A 15,926-nucleotide genomic window follows, 5' to 3' on the forward strand; every position below is an offset into this window, starting at 1 on the left:
ACAACAACTTCACAGTAAAAAAAATATATATATGATCAATTAGTCATGACAGCATATGTTTTAGTTCACTGTAACTCATTAAACTAAGTTAATCATGTTCTAATTAAATTGTAGAAGTCACGCAATCGGATTCAAGTCAGTTTACGTGATATAAGTTCAATGGACTCATAATGTTAATTTGATTTAGCTTAAAAATGTAAGGCTTTTTCTTTTACAGTGTACTCAGCTATGTTAAAATATAGTACCGTCACTGTTGGTTATCAAGTAAACTGACCAACAATAGAGTCAGAGAGCCCCGCGACATGATTAATCTAATTGTCATCCTCCAATACCTGATCAGATCACAACACAACACAATGTATATTCTGCTTGAACGCATTATCTGCGGTTCAAAGTCAACACTCAGTAATGCCTGATACCCGCTGGGTGTTTGTGTAGGATCTTTTACAATCCTAAACGATGCACCATCGTCTTAGATGAACTAATTAGCAAACGACCCTGATTTGCATAGCACAGACAAAGTTCAGCTTCAAAACTGGTAGAAGAGTAAGTGATTTCATCAGTCTTCCTACGTGATTTACTCCTATAAAACTTGCTGGGTTATTTCAACACAAACTGTAATTCAACACAGATTATATGTTGTGTTATATTGCTTTTCAATAACTAAAATCGGGGTCCCAACCTGATCGATTCATATATTGTAAATTATGTGTAATAAATGATGGGCTATTACAAACTAAAGTGGACAACAAACACAAACGTTGGGATAAATTTGGTTCTTTAAATTAAATAATAATAAAAAAATATATCCCATCAGCTGTTTTTGTACATCTTTAACCCCAATATTTAGCTGAAATATCCCAGTATTTTTAGTGTAAATGTGAAATGTGAATTTAATCAAAATGTGTGCAAAATATGCACAAGCATTGCTTTAAAATTGGTCTATAAATTGAATTCGAAATATTTAACCCAGCAGTCCAATAATATAGACAAAAATATGGACTGCTGGGTTAAATATTTTTGAGTTCAATGTATTGACCGATTTTAAAGCAATGCCTGTGCATATTTTGCACCAATTTTGGTTGAATTGACCTAGCATTTTTACACTCTAAAATGCTGGGTTATTTCAAATAAATTTGGGTGTAAAATATGTACTGCTGGGACACTTTTTTTAATTATTATTTTATATTTAAGACCAAATTCATCCCAAGGTTTGTGTTTTTGCTCATTTTTGTTTGAAATAACCCATCATTTAGCATTTTTACACTCTAAAATGCTGGGTTGTTTCAACTATATTTTGGGGTAAATATACTGCTGCTGGGATATAATTCTTATTATTTAATTTATAGGACCAAATTTATCCAAACCTTTGTGTTTGTCCATACTTTGTCCAATTTAGTTTGAAATAACCCATCGTTTATTACTTAGCATTTTACATTCTAAAATGCTGGGTTATTTCAACTATATTTTGGGCTAAATATACTGCTGAGATCTATAATTTAAATTATGGGACCAAATTAATCTCGATTTGTCCATATTTTGTCCATCTTTGTTTGAAATAACCCATCATTTAATACGCATAGTTTAAAATGTATGAATCGATCAAGTTTGGACGCCGATTTTAGTCATGGAAAAGCATTTTAGACTGGAATATAACAGTATGTACGTGCTCCAGTATTTATGCTGTGCAAATGACGCTTTAAATAACAGTTCGTCCTCCTCTGAGTAATTTTCTAGCGAAAATATAGTTAGCATGTCCTATTAAATCCGCCGACGCATTTAGATATGCGTTCCTCTTTCACGCGAAAATTCGGTTAGATTTATAAGACTCGCATTTTCCATTCGACATCAAGGACGTGAAAAGTAAGTAAGGTGGAAAGTGAAGAGCAGCTCCCCTATCGAGCAGATGTGTTTGCTCAAGCTGGAGTCCAATCAGAGGCGCGGAGCCCAAAAGGCGCCTCCTCTCTTAAACATCGTCACGAGTCAACGGAGAACTTTCAGTCCTAATAGTTCTCCAAGTCCTGCAACCACAGAACCGCTGGATCCTGCGACCACCAACTTATGGCAAACCACCAATAGGTCAGTGGTGACTTTTTCTTCCCTCGTCTTGATTATAAATGTCTTTCCGGGCTCTTGTCAAACATCTGGTCTTGGTGCTGAGTTCAGTGCCAGTTGAGGAGAGCCGAAATCATTTCGGGTATTCCTTTTACCCTGCCTCTCTCTCTCTCTCTTATCTGTTGTGGGTCTTATCAAGTGGTTATCTCTTTTCTGCAAAGACATATTACGTTTTGTTTCCTATCTGTTACGTTGGGTGTTTTTTTGGGTAATAATGATGAGGCTACATGAAGAGGGAGGACGGACTCACGACACGGATGGATTCAGATCTTCAGTGTAAAACCATGTATTGGGTGTGTGTGTGTGCGTGCGCATTTGCTTTCTGGGAATATAGTCAATTTGTGCTCAGTCATTCATGTCACGCAGTTCAACTCTCAATTTAGGACATTACAAGACGACACAAAAACCATGAATGACCCGAGTAAGTTTTAAGATGACCATTACGCGCTTGTGAGAAACTAATGCCTTCACGTCCCGTGCATGAGGAAAATCTCCTTTTTAATCTCCTTCAAAACCTGCGCAAATATTAAAACGTAGTGCTTAAATGTCAATCAGCATTTTAAAAAGTGCTTTAATAAACTGTGACTTTTTATCATAATAATTTAAGCTCCTCTTCACTTCTCCTGGACATTTCGTTGTGATATAATTTTTTAAAAGTGTTTAACTCTCTTTGTTTAACCTATATTTATTTCCGACACATGTTGTTTTTTTCAGTGCACTCTGCCTCTCCATTTTCCACGCACTGTGAGATATAAAGGGATCCTGGATGGACCTGGGTGATAACAGCTGGTCCATGGTCAAGCGCGAAGTGTCCAGCAGCAGCAGCCCAGGGTCTCCGGCTGAGCAAAGCTACCTGAACACTGACCGGAGGGACCGACTGAGATCTCCGGCGCCGACTCACCTGGACCCGGTGGGATCCCGTCGCGCTGAGGGCAGGCCCCTACACTCCTACGTCCACTTCGGGCATCCCAACAACGCCCTGCCCAGTTCTGACGACGTTACACTCTTCACGGATTTAGACCAGGGCAACAAACTCATCATCTCAGGTGGACACCCCAGGGAGACGCATAAGGGAGGCCTCATTGTGGACCCTACCGACATGTATCAGACCCTGGCCATCGCGGCGGCCCAGAGCCAAGCCGGTTATAACGACACGCCGTCGGCCGGTTACATGCACTCCAGCCCCACTTCTCCTGTTTATGTGCCCACGTCTCGCGTTGGAACGATGATACCGAGTTTGTCTTACCTGCAACCCGGCGTGTCAACACAGCCGAGCCACGCGGTGAGCAGTCACTCGGTGTGGTCTCAGCCCGCGCCCGAGAGTCCGTCCTACAGCACTGGAAGCCCGCATACCTCCAACCGGTTCCACTACTCCCCGAGTCCGCCGATGAATAACGGCACATCGAGGGATACCAGCTACACGACTCCTCTGAATGTGAACAGTCGCGACCAGTACCTTTCACGACCGATAAGTGGATCTTACCCGAGCCCATACGGAGGGTATGTCGCCCCGCAGCTCTCACAGCTACCGGCGGCGTGGCCAGCGGGACCCTTCGAGAACTCCATGCTGCACTCACTGCAGTCCCGAAGCGCGCCGCTGGCCATCAGGGGCCCCAACGGAGGTGAGCTGTCGCTGATCATCACATAGACTATATGTGCTGTATATTTCTCTCTGTGAAATTCAAACAATATAATAATAATAATATAATAATATTAATAATAATAATAATAATAATAATAATAATAATGCAATATAATTATAATTATAATATATGTATATATGTAAAATACTTGAACGGCCACTATGCTAAAGACACTGTTAATTTTCACAGCGCAATAATATTAATTAATATAATAATAGCTACATTTTTGACTTGTTGTTACGCAAATTAAAATTATTAAATAAAATAAAGAAAATGAGTAATTAAAGAAAGAAAAAGGCTTATGTTAATATATCTTTCTTTGCATTTGTTTAGCGACAGGTGGAATGTCGGACTATTTGTTTCTGAATATTATAACTATATCGTTGAAGAAACTTTTAAATCACTAGTTGAGATCTTTTTATTGACAACTTTTCCATGTTAAATCTCTTTAAGCTTTCCATTTTTTGTGCTCTGAAATGCCAAGTTAAAATAATAGGCTATGCGTGGTTAATTAAATAAAATAGACTGTTTTAAAATAAAAAGACGCGGATCAGTTTACAAATTTTAAACTTTACTATCACAAATAGATAACTGTGTAGTCTAATAGTGACAATTTAAAGTTACATGTTGCCTTTATAGGCTAATATTTATAGATATTACTATTTCTATGTACACTTAAATTTATTTATTTTTTGCTCGTTCAAACTACTTTAAAATGAGCTGAAACAACACAATTCTTGAGATTTCATTGGGACAACTGAATTTTTTATGTTCAATCCACATAAATTTGTTAAAAGTGTTAAGTTAACTTAATCAATTTGTGTTGGGACAACATGAACGAATTGTGTGGAACCCTGCATTTTTACAGTGTAGCTTAACATTGCGTTAGCATCCATTTCAGAAATGTCGATTAGAATAAAAATATCGACAATTATCCAACATACATGATATTTTAAACAGATATTTTAGCTCCCTTATGAGTTTAAATGAGAAACCCACTGTCACAAATGACGCTTGCTGTTTGTAATGAGCTACAACAACACGATTCTTGATTTGTTTTGAGGGACAACATAATTGTTTAATGTTCAATCCACTTAAATTTGTAAAAACTATTAATTTAGCTTATTTCCTTCATGTTCTCCCATTGCAAATCGTATGTGTGGAACCCAGCATTTTTTTGCAGTGCATCTCATCTTGTCATTAATACCATTAGTCTGTTGCAAGTGTCATTAACGCGCGATTTATTGACTGAGTGCTGTCTGCGTGTGACAGATCTGCTGGAGGAGATGGTGGAGAGCCGGGAGTGCGTAAACTGCGGCTCCATGTCCACCCCGCTGTGGAGACGCGACGGCACGGGACACTTTCTCTGCAACGCCTGCGGGCTGTACAGCAAAATGAATGGACTCAGCCGACCATTAATTAAACCTCAGAAGCGCATGGTAAGTGAGCACCGGCTCGACGAGCTACTTAACCACTCAATTTCCTGCCTATTTATTTTAAACAATAGCCAGAGGTTATCTGGGAACATCTTCACAGCTCTACTCCCATAATAAAGGCTATTTTTATTGGACACGTTTGCAGGCGTTAAGCGTTTATTGTTTATATACTTGGAAAAAAGATACTGCGCATGTCATTTATTTGTGACCATGCACAAGTAAATCAGTAAGGTGTCATTTTTTTGCATGATAACTATTCATAAATAAATAAATAAATATTGATTTTATCAAGTTTTTGAATTTTTTTGTATTAAGTGCTTAGCGATACATATTATTAACCAAAAATTTAGTTTTTATACATTTGCAGTGGGAAATGTACAACATATTTTATTAGAACATGATCTTAACTTAATTTCCTAATGATTTTTTGCATAAAAGAAAAATATATAGCCTACTTTAGATGTATACAACGTAATTTCGACAATTGTCGAAATATACCTGAGCAACATAAGACTGGTCACGTATTAAAAATAAATTATTTCACGATAAAAAATCATATTTTTATTGTTTAAATATTTGTGGAGTTGATGATACATGTAATAAGTTTAAACAAATAAAATATTGCGTATAGATCTATAGAAAAATTAATACTTTTGACCCATGCACGCACTTTTGGCAATTGTCAAAATATACCTGCAACATTGAATTGGTGGTCAAATATTAAAATAAATTATTTTAAGAAAAAATAATCATATTTTACTGTTTAAATATTCGCGAAATTGATGATCCATTTAATAAGTTTAAACAAATAAAATATTGCGTAGAGATATAGAAAAATTAAGACTTTTGACCCATACAATCAGTGGCGGTTCACCCTGGGAAAACCACCCTATATACTATACACCCCGCCCCGTTAAATATTTATTATACATAAACATTTAATTATAATATATTATTATTATATAAGATAATAAAATATTTATATTGATATTTATATTATTATAATAATTTATATTAATACATTTATATAAATATATATATATAAATGTAATATTATATTATATTATTATAATATTAAATTTATATAAATATTTATATAAATGTATTAATATAAATTATTATATTAATATAAATATTAATAGAAATATATTTATTATCTTATACTTTTATAAATATACTTATATTTATCACAAATGAATAAACGTACTATTAATATTATTATTATATAAGTATTATTTTAAAACAGGGTTTCTGCAGGTTTCACAAAGTAAATTTAAGACTTTTAAAGACATTTTTAAGACCATTTTGAATAAAATTTAAGGATTTGTTTTCAAATATCCCAGCTATAAAAGATTTTCGTTTGCCCTATCAAAAATGATTAAAAATTAATACATTTGATAATACAACAATAATAATAATTTAATTTGAATAGTTTTTATTAATTTTCACATATATCAATTCACAAACCCTATTACCCTTACCAAGAACAAAACTGCAAATTACTCCAGTATATAGGTCAGGTCACTATCCTCAGCAGTAAACAAATGAAGAACTTTTAAGCAAATGTTACTGTAAGGAAAGTAATTAAATGCTATTTTTTTCTAAAAAAATAAATAAAAATAAATTAAAAGTTTTATTGAGAGGGATTGTTGGTGAATGTATGGGTGTTAATGGCCAGATTGGGTAGCTATACATGAACAAAGAAAAATTTGGACCCGTTTGAAAAAAATTTAAGACCTACAACACTACATTTCAGTATATTTGAGAGTTTTTAATGCATAAAATGTAGCTTTTGAGATTTAAGACACCCTGTAAATAGGCTAAATAAGAGATATCAATCCTAAATGGAAATGGAAATCAATGCAATGACACAACTGGATTGTTGTGCTATAAGATCACTTAAATCTTTTTTAAATATTAATAACAATTCGATAGAATACAAAAGAAATGTGTTTTATGGAATTATCTGTTGCCTTAGACTCGACTCATGGCCGAGAATTATTACGTATTACCTCTCTCCCTAGCTGACTTATTATTCCTCCTTTCTGCTTCATGCTTAGTCAAAATAAGATCATCATATTATAGAAAATGAAATATTATATTAAACACACTTCTGCATTGACTCCGGTTTCACATTTTATTTGCGTGCATGTAAAAACCGGGATTCACACCGGGAGGAGAGCAGGAAGTGGTTTATTGCGCGCATGCGTCAGTTTGCTTTCACCAGAGTTGTTTTGGTTGGACATAGAGAGTAATTCATTTCAGAATTCCAGGGTTCCAGAATTTTTGCACCGTCTTCCACAAGTTGCCACCCTGGGCGATCGCCCATATTGCCCATGCCAAAATCCGCCACTGCATACAACGTATTTAGGCTTGTGTCAAAATATACCAAGACTGGTTTGGTGGTTACATATTAAAAACGAAATATTTAAATAAAAAACATTTTTTATTGTTTAAATATTTGTGGAAATGATTGTACATTTAATAAGTTAATTATTCGTCAATATTGATTTATTCCGCCCGAAATTGATCGTTATAATATGTTGAATGCATGGCTGGACGCTTTTTTAATTAAATGAATCGCTGTCAATTAATAACATTTATAATTGCTCTTATCTCCAGTCTTCTTCCCGGCGGATCGGTCTGTCATGCGCAAACTGTCAGACGAGCACCACAACACTGTGGCGCAGAAACGCGGAGGGAGAGCCCGTGTGCAACGCCTGTGGTCTTTACACGAAGTTACACGGGGTAAGTCATATTAGAGACACTCAAAAAATTATTTTTTTCTGGGTCAAGTTAACTTAATTATTTGTGTTAGGATAATCTGAAGGACCTGTGTGGAGCCCTGCATTTTTACAGTGTATTACCTGCTATATTACATGCCGATTAGAGAATGGCTGACTTTACTGTGTGTCAAACATCTCTGTATTTAGCATCAACTATATTCTGTTTTATACATATGTCGAAAGAATTGGCGGTTCAATACCAGACTGAGCCGAAGGAAAATGAATGAATGCATATTCTGTTTGATGTTAATGGTTTAGATCAGAGGTGCCCAGACTCTTGAGGATGGGTATTTTCCTAGTTTATTTAATAATGTTTAAAAAAAGACTATAAAACACTGCTTTATATTAAGTAATACAGTTTTTTTTACATTTAATAATGAAAATATTACAATAAAACTAAATAATCTGATTTATAACAGAATTACACCAGTTTTTGCCTTGAATTGCCCTCGATCGGTCCAGTGGCAGTATTTACATTTTAAAAAATCTAATTAATTTAAAACATTTAATTGAAACATTTAATTCAAGTTTGCTTTTGTTTTGAAGTTCAGCAATAAAACAAACAAAAAAGGTTACGGCAAATTAGAAATGACGATCTCTGTGTTAAATACATTCGCCCCAACCCTCTCCATCATACTCCCATATCCTCTCAGATAGGATGGTGGGCCAAATCAAAGTTTACAATGAGCCAACTTTGGCCCACGGGCTCTTTGGGCATCTCTGGTTTCGATAATTCAATATCTGACATTGTGAATATTGTTTTCTGAAATGAATTTAAACTACTTTACTCCTCACTGAGATTACTTAAAAAGTGTCGTGCCCAGAAAATATCATATATAAGTTTACTGTGCTTTAATTTTTTTATTTAATTAATTTTTAATGGATTAAAACAACTAATGCTAATAAAAGGTATACACTCTCAGAAATAAAGGTACCTTTCTAAAAGCTCACTTTTGTACCGTACAAGTGGACATTAGCACCTTTAATGTCCTGTGAGGGATTGTGATAAAGCTGGTTTTATGTTTGCACATTCCTTCAGTGACAACTTATGACATGTTTCCTATATTGTTTACCATAGTATTTTGAATATTCGGTCTGAAATCACATGCAAGTATGACTTCAAAATAACATCAGCACTATTTAATTAACTAAACAATGTTGTACTTTAGTCATTGACTGCTAATATAATTTTATTATTCAGAATTTGCAAAGAATACCTATCTGAAATGATATAATTAAGGAGAAAATCAAAATGTGTGAATATAAAACCAACTTTACGCCAACATGTGGAAATAATGTGTACTATTATGTATTAATATGTCCCTTTAAGGACCTGTTAGGAACAAAAATGTACCTTTTGAAAAGTGACAGTGTATTTAAGAGTGTATTTGAATATTTTCCAGGGTATTCCGGATATATTTTAATGGTTACAGGTTGGTTTTAAAATCACAAATTCATTCAGTGACAACTTGTGACATGCTTCTAATATTGTTTACCATGGTATTTTGAATATTTGGTCCATAATCACATGCAAGTATGACTTCAAAACAACATTAGCACTATTGATTTAACTGTGAACAATGTTGTACTTTAGACGTCATCAGCTGCTAATATGATTTCCTTATTCAGAATTGGCTAAGAATACTGAAATGATATAATTAATGAGAAAGTCTGAATGTGTGGATATAAAACCAACTTTTCCTCAACCTGTGGTAAAAAAGTGTACTTTTTAATGTATTAATATGTCCCTGTAAGGACCTGTTAGGAACAGAAATATACCTTTTGAAAAGTGACAATGTATTTAAGAGTGTATTTGAATGATTTCTAGTGTATTTTGCATGTATTTTATTGGTTACAGGATGTTGTAAATTCAAACATTCGTTCAGTAAAAACTTGTGACATGCTCCCTATATTGTTTACCATGGTATTTTGAATATTCGGTCTATAATCACATGCAAGTATGACTTCAAAACAACATTAGCTCTATTTATTTAACTGTGAACGATGTTTAACATTGGTAGTCATTGGCTGCTAATATGATTTCACTACTCAGAATTAGCAAAGAATACTTATCTGAAATGATATAATTAATGAGAAAGTCTGAATGTGTGAATATAAAACCAACTTTTCCTCAACCTGTGGTAAAAATGTCTACTTTTATGTTTTAATATGTACCTTTAAGGACCTGTTAGGAACAGAAATGTCTCCTTTGAAAAGTGACAGTGTATTTAAGACTGTATTTGAATGGTTTCTAGTGCATTCTGGATATATTTTAATGGTTACAGGTTGGTTTTAAATTCACACATTCGTTCAGTGACAACTTGTGACATGCTCCCTATATTGTTTACCATGGTATTTTGAATATTCGGTCTATAATAACATGCAAGTATGACTTCAAAACAACATTAGCACTATTTTTTTTACTGTGAACAATGTTGTACTTTGATATTCATCAACTGCTAATATGATATCGCTATTCAGAATAATAAAGAATACTTATCTGAATTGATATAATTGAAGAGAACGTCTGAATGTGTGGATTTAAAACCAACTTTTCCTCAACCTGTGGTAAAAATGTGTACTTTTTAATGTATTAATATGTCCCTTTAAGGACCTGTTAGGAACAGAAATGTACCTTTTGAAAAGTGACAGTGTATTTAAGAGTGTATTTGAATGGTTTCTAGTGTATTTTGGATATATTTTATTGGTTACAGGATGTTTTAAATTCACACATTCATTCAGTGACAACTTGTGACATGCTCCCTATATTGTTTACCATGGTATTTTGAATATTCGGTCTATAATCACATGCAAGTATGACTTCAAAACAACATTAGCACTGTTTATTTAACTGTGTACGATGTTTAACATTGGTAGTCATTGGCCGCTAATATGATTTCACTATTCAGAATTAGCAAAGACTACTTATCTGAAATGATATAATTAATGAGAAAGTCTGAATGTGTGAATATAAAACCAACTTTTCCTCAACCTGTGGTAAAAATGTCTACTTTTATGTTTTAATATGTACCTTTAAGGACTGGTTAGGAACAGAAATGTCCCCTTTGAAAAGTGACAGTGTATTTAAGACTGTATTTGAATGGTTTCTAGTGCATTCTGGATATATTTTAATACAATTTATTGAATTTAACATGCCTTTAAGGTAATAAATACAAGTAGAGGATCAGTATAGATTCAGTTAAATATAATATAATCAATATATAAACAATATATCTTTATTAAAACTATTACAAATTCTATGATGGCATCTGGGGCGTCATGGTGGTGCAGTGGTTAGCACTGTCACCTCACATCAAGAAGGTCACTGGTTTGAGTCCCAGCTAGGCCAGCTGGCATTTCTGTGTGGAGTTAGCATGTTCTCCCAGTGTTGGTGTAGGTTTCCTCCGGGTGCTCCGGTTTCCCCCACAGTCCAAACACATGCGCTATAGGTGAATTAAATAAACTAAATTGGCCGTAGTGTATGAGTGAGTGTGTGAATGAGTGTTTATGGGTGTTTCCCAGTTCTGGGTTGCAGCTGGAAGGGCATCCACTGTGTAAAACATATACTTGAATAGTTGGTGGTTCATTCTGCTGTGGTGACTTCTGAAATAAAGACTAAGCTGAATATTTAACACAAAATAACGTCATGTTTTAGGTGCCTCGGCCCCTTGCCATGAAGAAAGAAGGCATTCAGACAAGGAAAAGAAAACCAAAATCCTTGAGCAAAGCGAAGGGGTCATCTGGTATGTTGAATAATGCTCATTTAAAGGCATTCCTTCATCTGTGCTCAAATGCAGGTCAACTGACTGTAAAATAAAATAATCCACAGGCAGCAGCTCGGTCCCCATGACTCCAACTTCTTCATCATCTTCCAATTCAGAGGAGTGCACAAAAAACAGTCCTTCATCAACACAGGTGCCTGTAACATCAGTGAGTATATCCTCTTATGTTTTTAAAATCCTCATTTATCAGCATGAAGTCTCATAATGCATTTAGATGAGTTAGAGGAGACTATTCGCTAATGACAAAAATGTGTTTAATACAATATGACAAAAAGTAACGACAACAATTTTTAAGGTCACACTTTATTTTGATGGTCCGTTTGTTGAATTTAAGTTACATTGCATCTACATGCTAACTAATCCTCATTAGATTAGATAGTCAGTTAAATGTCTGGTAAAGAAGCAGTATCAACAGATATTGAGCAGACAGTCTACTAATACTCAAATGGACCATCAAAATAAAGTTACCGCTTAACTTATATTTTAGCCACTTTGACTGATGTAAGTTGAAATGACTATAAAAGCTAATTTGATTCAACTAAGAATTGTAAGGCAGCAAGCTACAGTGTTTTTAGATTTTTACACTGTTTTTTTAAGTGCAGCATGCAAGTTTGACACCTGGTGGTTGAACTAGGTATTGCACTCCTGGATCAAAACACATTTTTGCTTGACTCCTTCTTTGACCAGTACACGCAAGCGCAGGTTGCCAGATTGACATGAGTGTGCTTGATTATCAAGCTTAAAAGCTGATTTAAAGCTGATTTTAACCAGTGTAAATTCTAATAATGTGAGTTTGAATTCCATTTTATATGACATTTATTGTCATACTACTGAAAGCAGCAGCAGATAGATCACCTCAGATCTTGAAAATAAAATAAACCGTCTGAAATTGAACTTTAGAAGTGTTACTTAGTGCAAGCCAACACATATCAGTGATTCAGCTTCTACATTTAGTAATGTTAAAGAGGTTTAATATGTAATAATTAGATTATAAACCTTACTATTTTGTTGGAGTGCAGTGAGTGCACTATTCTGGGCTTCTGAATGGTTGTATTTGTTGTGTTTCATCTGGTGCAAATAGCCACATTTTTTATCACCTCAAATCTCATCATGTATCATGTCGTTAGGACATAGGGTTACAATTTAACCTGCTCACCTAATGTTTACGTTAAGAATATGTATATTATATTCTGCGTCGCATTTTGCGGCTGCTACTGTCCACCGGAGGTTGCATTTCAGTGATGAATGCATACTTTAAGATCCTTCAAATACAAAGACATCTTGTATTCAAAGACATCAAACTGATATCTAAAATTTGCATCAAAATATGTCAAAAGCCAATTAGAGAACAATCATGTATTCAATTCTGGACATGCTTTTTGAGGTCAATCTTAGATGTCCTTTTCATGTATACATGATTTTGAATGCATTATGAAAGTTAAAATGAGTCAACAATATACTAAAACATCACCAGATGAAAAATGTTGGACTATTGCATTCCTAGTGGACACCTTCATGTCAAAGCGATGTCAAAAATGCAAATCAGTTTCATGTCAAAACCTTGATGTCCAGGGCTTAATTTGTGGTGAAACAGGCCGGATCTGGCACCTCTGAATTCTGATCCGGCACCTCATTTTACCGATCCCCTTCATCACTTTCGTTCGCGACACCCACCCCTTGCTCTTCACTTTCGTCCGCGACACCTCTTCCTCCTCTGGTAACATGCCGGATCCGTTACCTTGATCTGTTCCAGGACCTCGCAAATTACAAATTAAGCACTGTTGACATCTATTCGACATCCACATATTGATGCTTTTTAGACCACCAAAATAATGACACAAAAAGTATTATAATATAACAAAAGGTGTTTTTTCGTCTGAGTCTTGTACTGTTTACACAATTTTGTAATCCTACAATGCATGTACATAACTTTGACGTCAAATAGACATCCAATTGACATCTAAAATTTGCATCAAAATACATAAAAAATTCAATTACAGCACAATCATGTATTCAATTCTTGACCTCGTTTTTGTGGACACCTTACAGTCAAAACAATGTCTAAAATGCAAATCTGTTTTATGTCAAAATCTCGACGTCTATTTGACATCCACACATTGATATCTTTTTGACCACCAAAGTAATGACACAAAAAGTATTATAATATAACAAAAGCAGTCTTGTACTGTTTACACAATTTTGTAATCCTACAATGCATGTAAATAACTTTGACGTCAAATAGACATCAAATTGACATCTAAAATTTGCATCAAAATACATCAAAATTTCAATTACAGGACAATCATGTATTCGATTATTGACTTCCCTTTTGTGGACACCTTACAGTCAAAACGATGTCTAAAATGCAAATCTGTATTATGTCAAAATCTCGACGTCTATTTGACATCCACACATTGATATCTTTTTGACCACCAAAGTAATGACACAAAAAGTATTATAATATAAGAAAAGGTGTTTTTTCGTCTGAATTCGTCTGAATCTTGTACTGTTTACACAATTTTGTAACCCTACAATGCATGTAAACAACCTTGACGTCAAATAGACATCAAATTGACATCTAAAATTTGCGTTAAAATCAATTACATCATGTATTCAATTCTTGACATACTTTTTGACGTCAATGTTAGATGTCAATTTGATGTCTATTTGACATCCATTGAAAACATTGCTTAAGGGGGCCAATAATATTGACCTTAAAATGATTTTAAGACTAATGTTTTTTTTGTTTTAGCCGAAATAAGACAAATAAGACCAAGGAGGGCTATGATCCGCTGTATCCTGTTTGTTTGCATTGTTTTTTTTATAACACAGTGACATTCTCTGCTCTGATTCAGGTCAACTCTTCAACACTGGTTGGCCAAGTAGACGTCCCGGGCACGACAGGCTCCATGGTAAAGTTCCCCGGCCAGGAGAGCCTGTACACCAATGTAGGCCTGACGTCCAGCGCTGACGTGGCCAGCTCTGTCAGAGGGGACTCTTGGTGCCCCATGGCCTTGGCCTAAACCCTGGCATCACAGGGACCATTCGCCGTCCTTCAGCTCTCTAGAGCATGTCTATCGCTGTGTGCTGGTGATCTTGAGCCTGATCCGTTCCAAATACTCCACTTTTGTTTTGTTTTGATTCACCAATGGGAATACGGGACGCCCTTGATGGAGATTATCAATGCTACTCTTGAGGACGACGCCTGAGACGAGTCTACTTTTTGGTACTTTTTCAGAGCACCGTCAGTGTTGGAGGTAGTAGATTTGTACATATTAATGCCAACGGATACTTCGGCTATCTGGAAACACACACATGAGGTTCATGATTGGATTGTGGTGATCTGAAGAGAGAGAGCGATAAGAAAGAAATAATGGTTGATCGTTCTGAAACTGGAAGACGTCAAGGAGTTCTTGACGAACGCAAACATATTTATGAAGCTACGGTTGTTCTAATAATGCATATATTTGTCAATAAAATAATAGGACTGAAGCTTTGCCCTTCCTCTAAGATCTTTTTTGTTTGTTTGTTTGTTTTATAAGCGCGTGGACGTCGCTCACTAAACCCGCACGCCTGCTATGTGAAGCTTGAAAAGAAAATGCGAAAAAAAAAAAGCTCTTATAAGATTGAACTGATTTGTGAACTGATTCGTGATGGTTTAACACAGGGTATCAAATTATCGAATCACGGTCCAATCAAGCAAAAATTGTGTTCAGATTTTGTGTGAACTGTTTTTTTGAAAGTGTAAATCTGGCGTAGATGATAAAAATAAAATGACCATCGTCCCATGGAGAATCTAATTTATGCAAATATATGCAAATTACGTATTTGACGTTCATATTTGGATTTCACATCTACAAAATATGTCATATATGCAACATATGCTGCAAACAATGAGAGAGGGGTCTGGCTGCAGACTCAGTGCAGTGCAATCTGAGCTGCATCCAATGCATTTTAATGGGCTCACCTAACCCCACCCCTAACCCTACCCCTCACAGTGACGTCACTCGCTCCATTTGAGTGCATTGTATCTGACATTGCATCGCTGAGTGATGCAATCTCAGCTTGCATCATCAAGGCTGCATCCAGATTTGTCTTTTGTCTTAGTCTTTGTCTTAGTACCTTATTTATTAGGGGTCGCCACAGCGTAATGAACCGTCAACT

General features: G+C 35.2%; 1 protein-coding gene across 2 annotated transcripts; it reads left to right on the plus strand.

Moving 5' to 3' along the window:
- The first annotated feature begins 1,912 nt into the window (after window positions 1-1,912).
- gata6 (GATA binding protein 6) lies at window positions 1,913-15,557 on the plus strand. Of its 2 annotated transcripts, none has more exons than XM_056471206.1 (7): window positions 1,913-2,079; window positions 2,830-3,737; window positions 5,031-5,197; window positions 7,817-7,942; window positions 11,636-11,723; window positions 11,810-11,910; window positions 14,618-15,557. In XM_056471206.1, exons 2-7 carry the CDS (start codon window positions 2,882-2,884, stop codon window positions 14,783-14,785), a joined length of 1,506 nt encoding a protein of 501 aa, XP_056327181.1. In that variant the 5' UTR covers window positions 1,913-2,079; window positions 2,830-2,881; the 3' UTR covers window positions 14,786-15,557. The 2 variants fall into 2 exon arrangements, with proteins under 2 accessions (XP_056327181.1, XP_056327190.1); XM_056471215.1 differs by lacking the exon at window positions 1,913-2,079 and adding an exon at window positions 2,177-2,197.
- The last annotated feature ends 369 nt before the right edge of the window (window positions 15,558-15,926 follow it).

This window comes from Danio aesculapii, chromosome 2, assembly GCF_903798145.1.
Source record: "Danio aesculapii chromosome 2, fDanAes4.1, whole genome shotgun sequence".
Taxonomy (NCBI): Eukaryota; Metazoa; Chordata; class Actinopteri; order Cypriniformes; family Danionidae; genus Danio; species Danio aesculapii.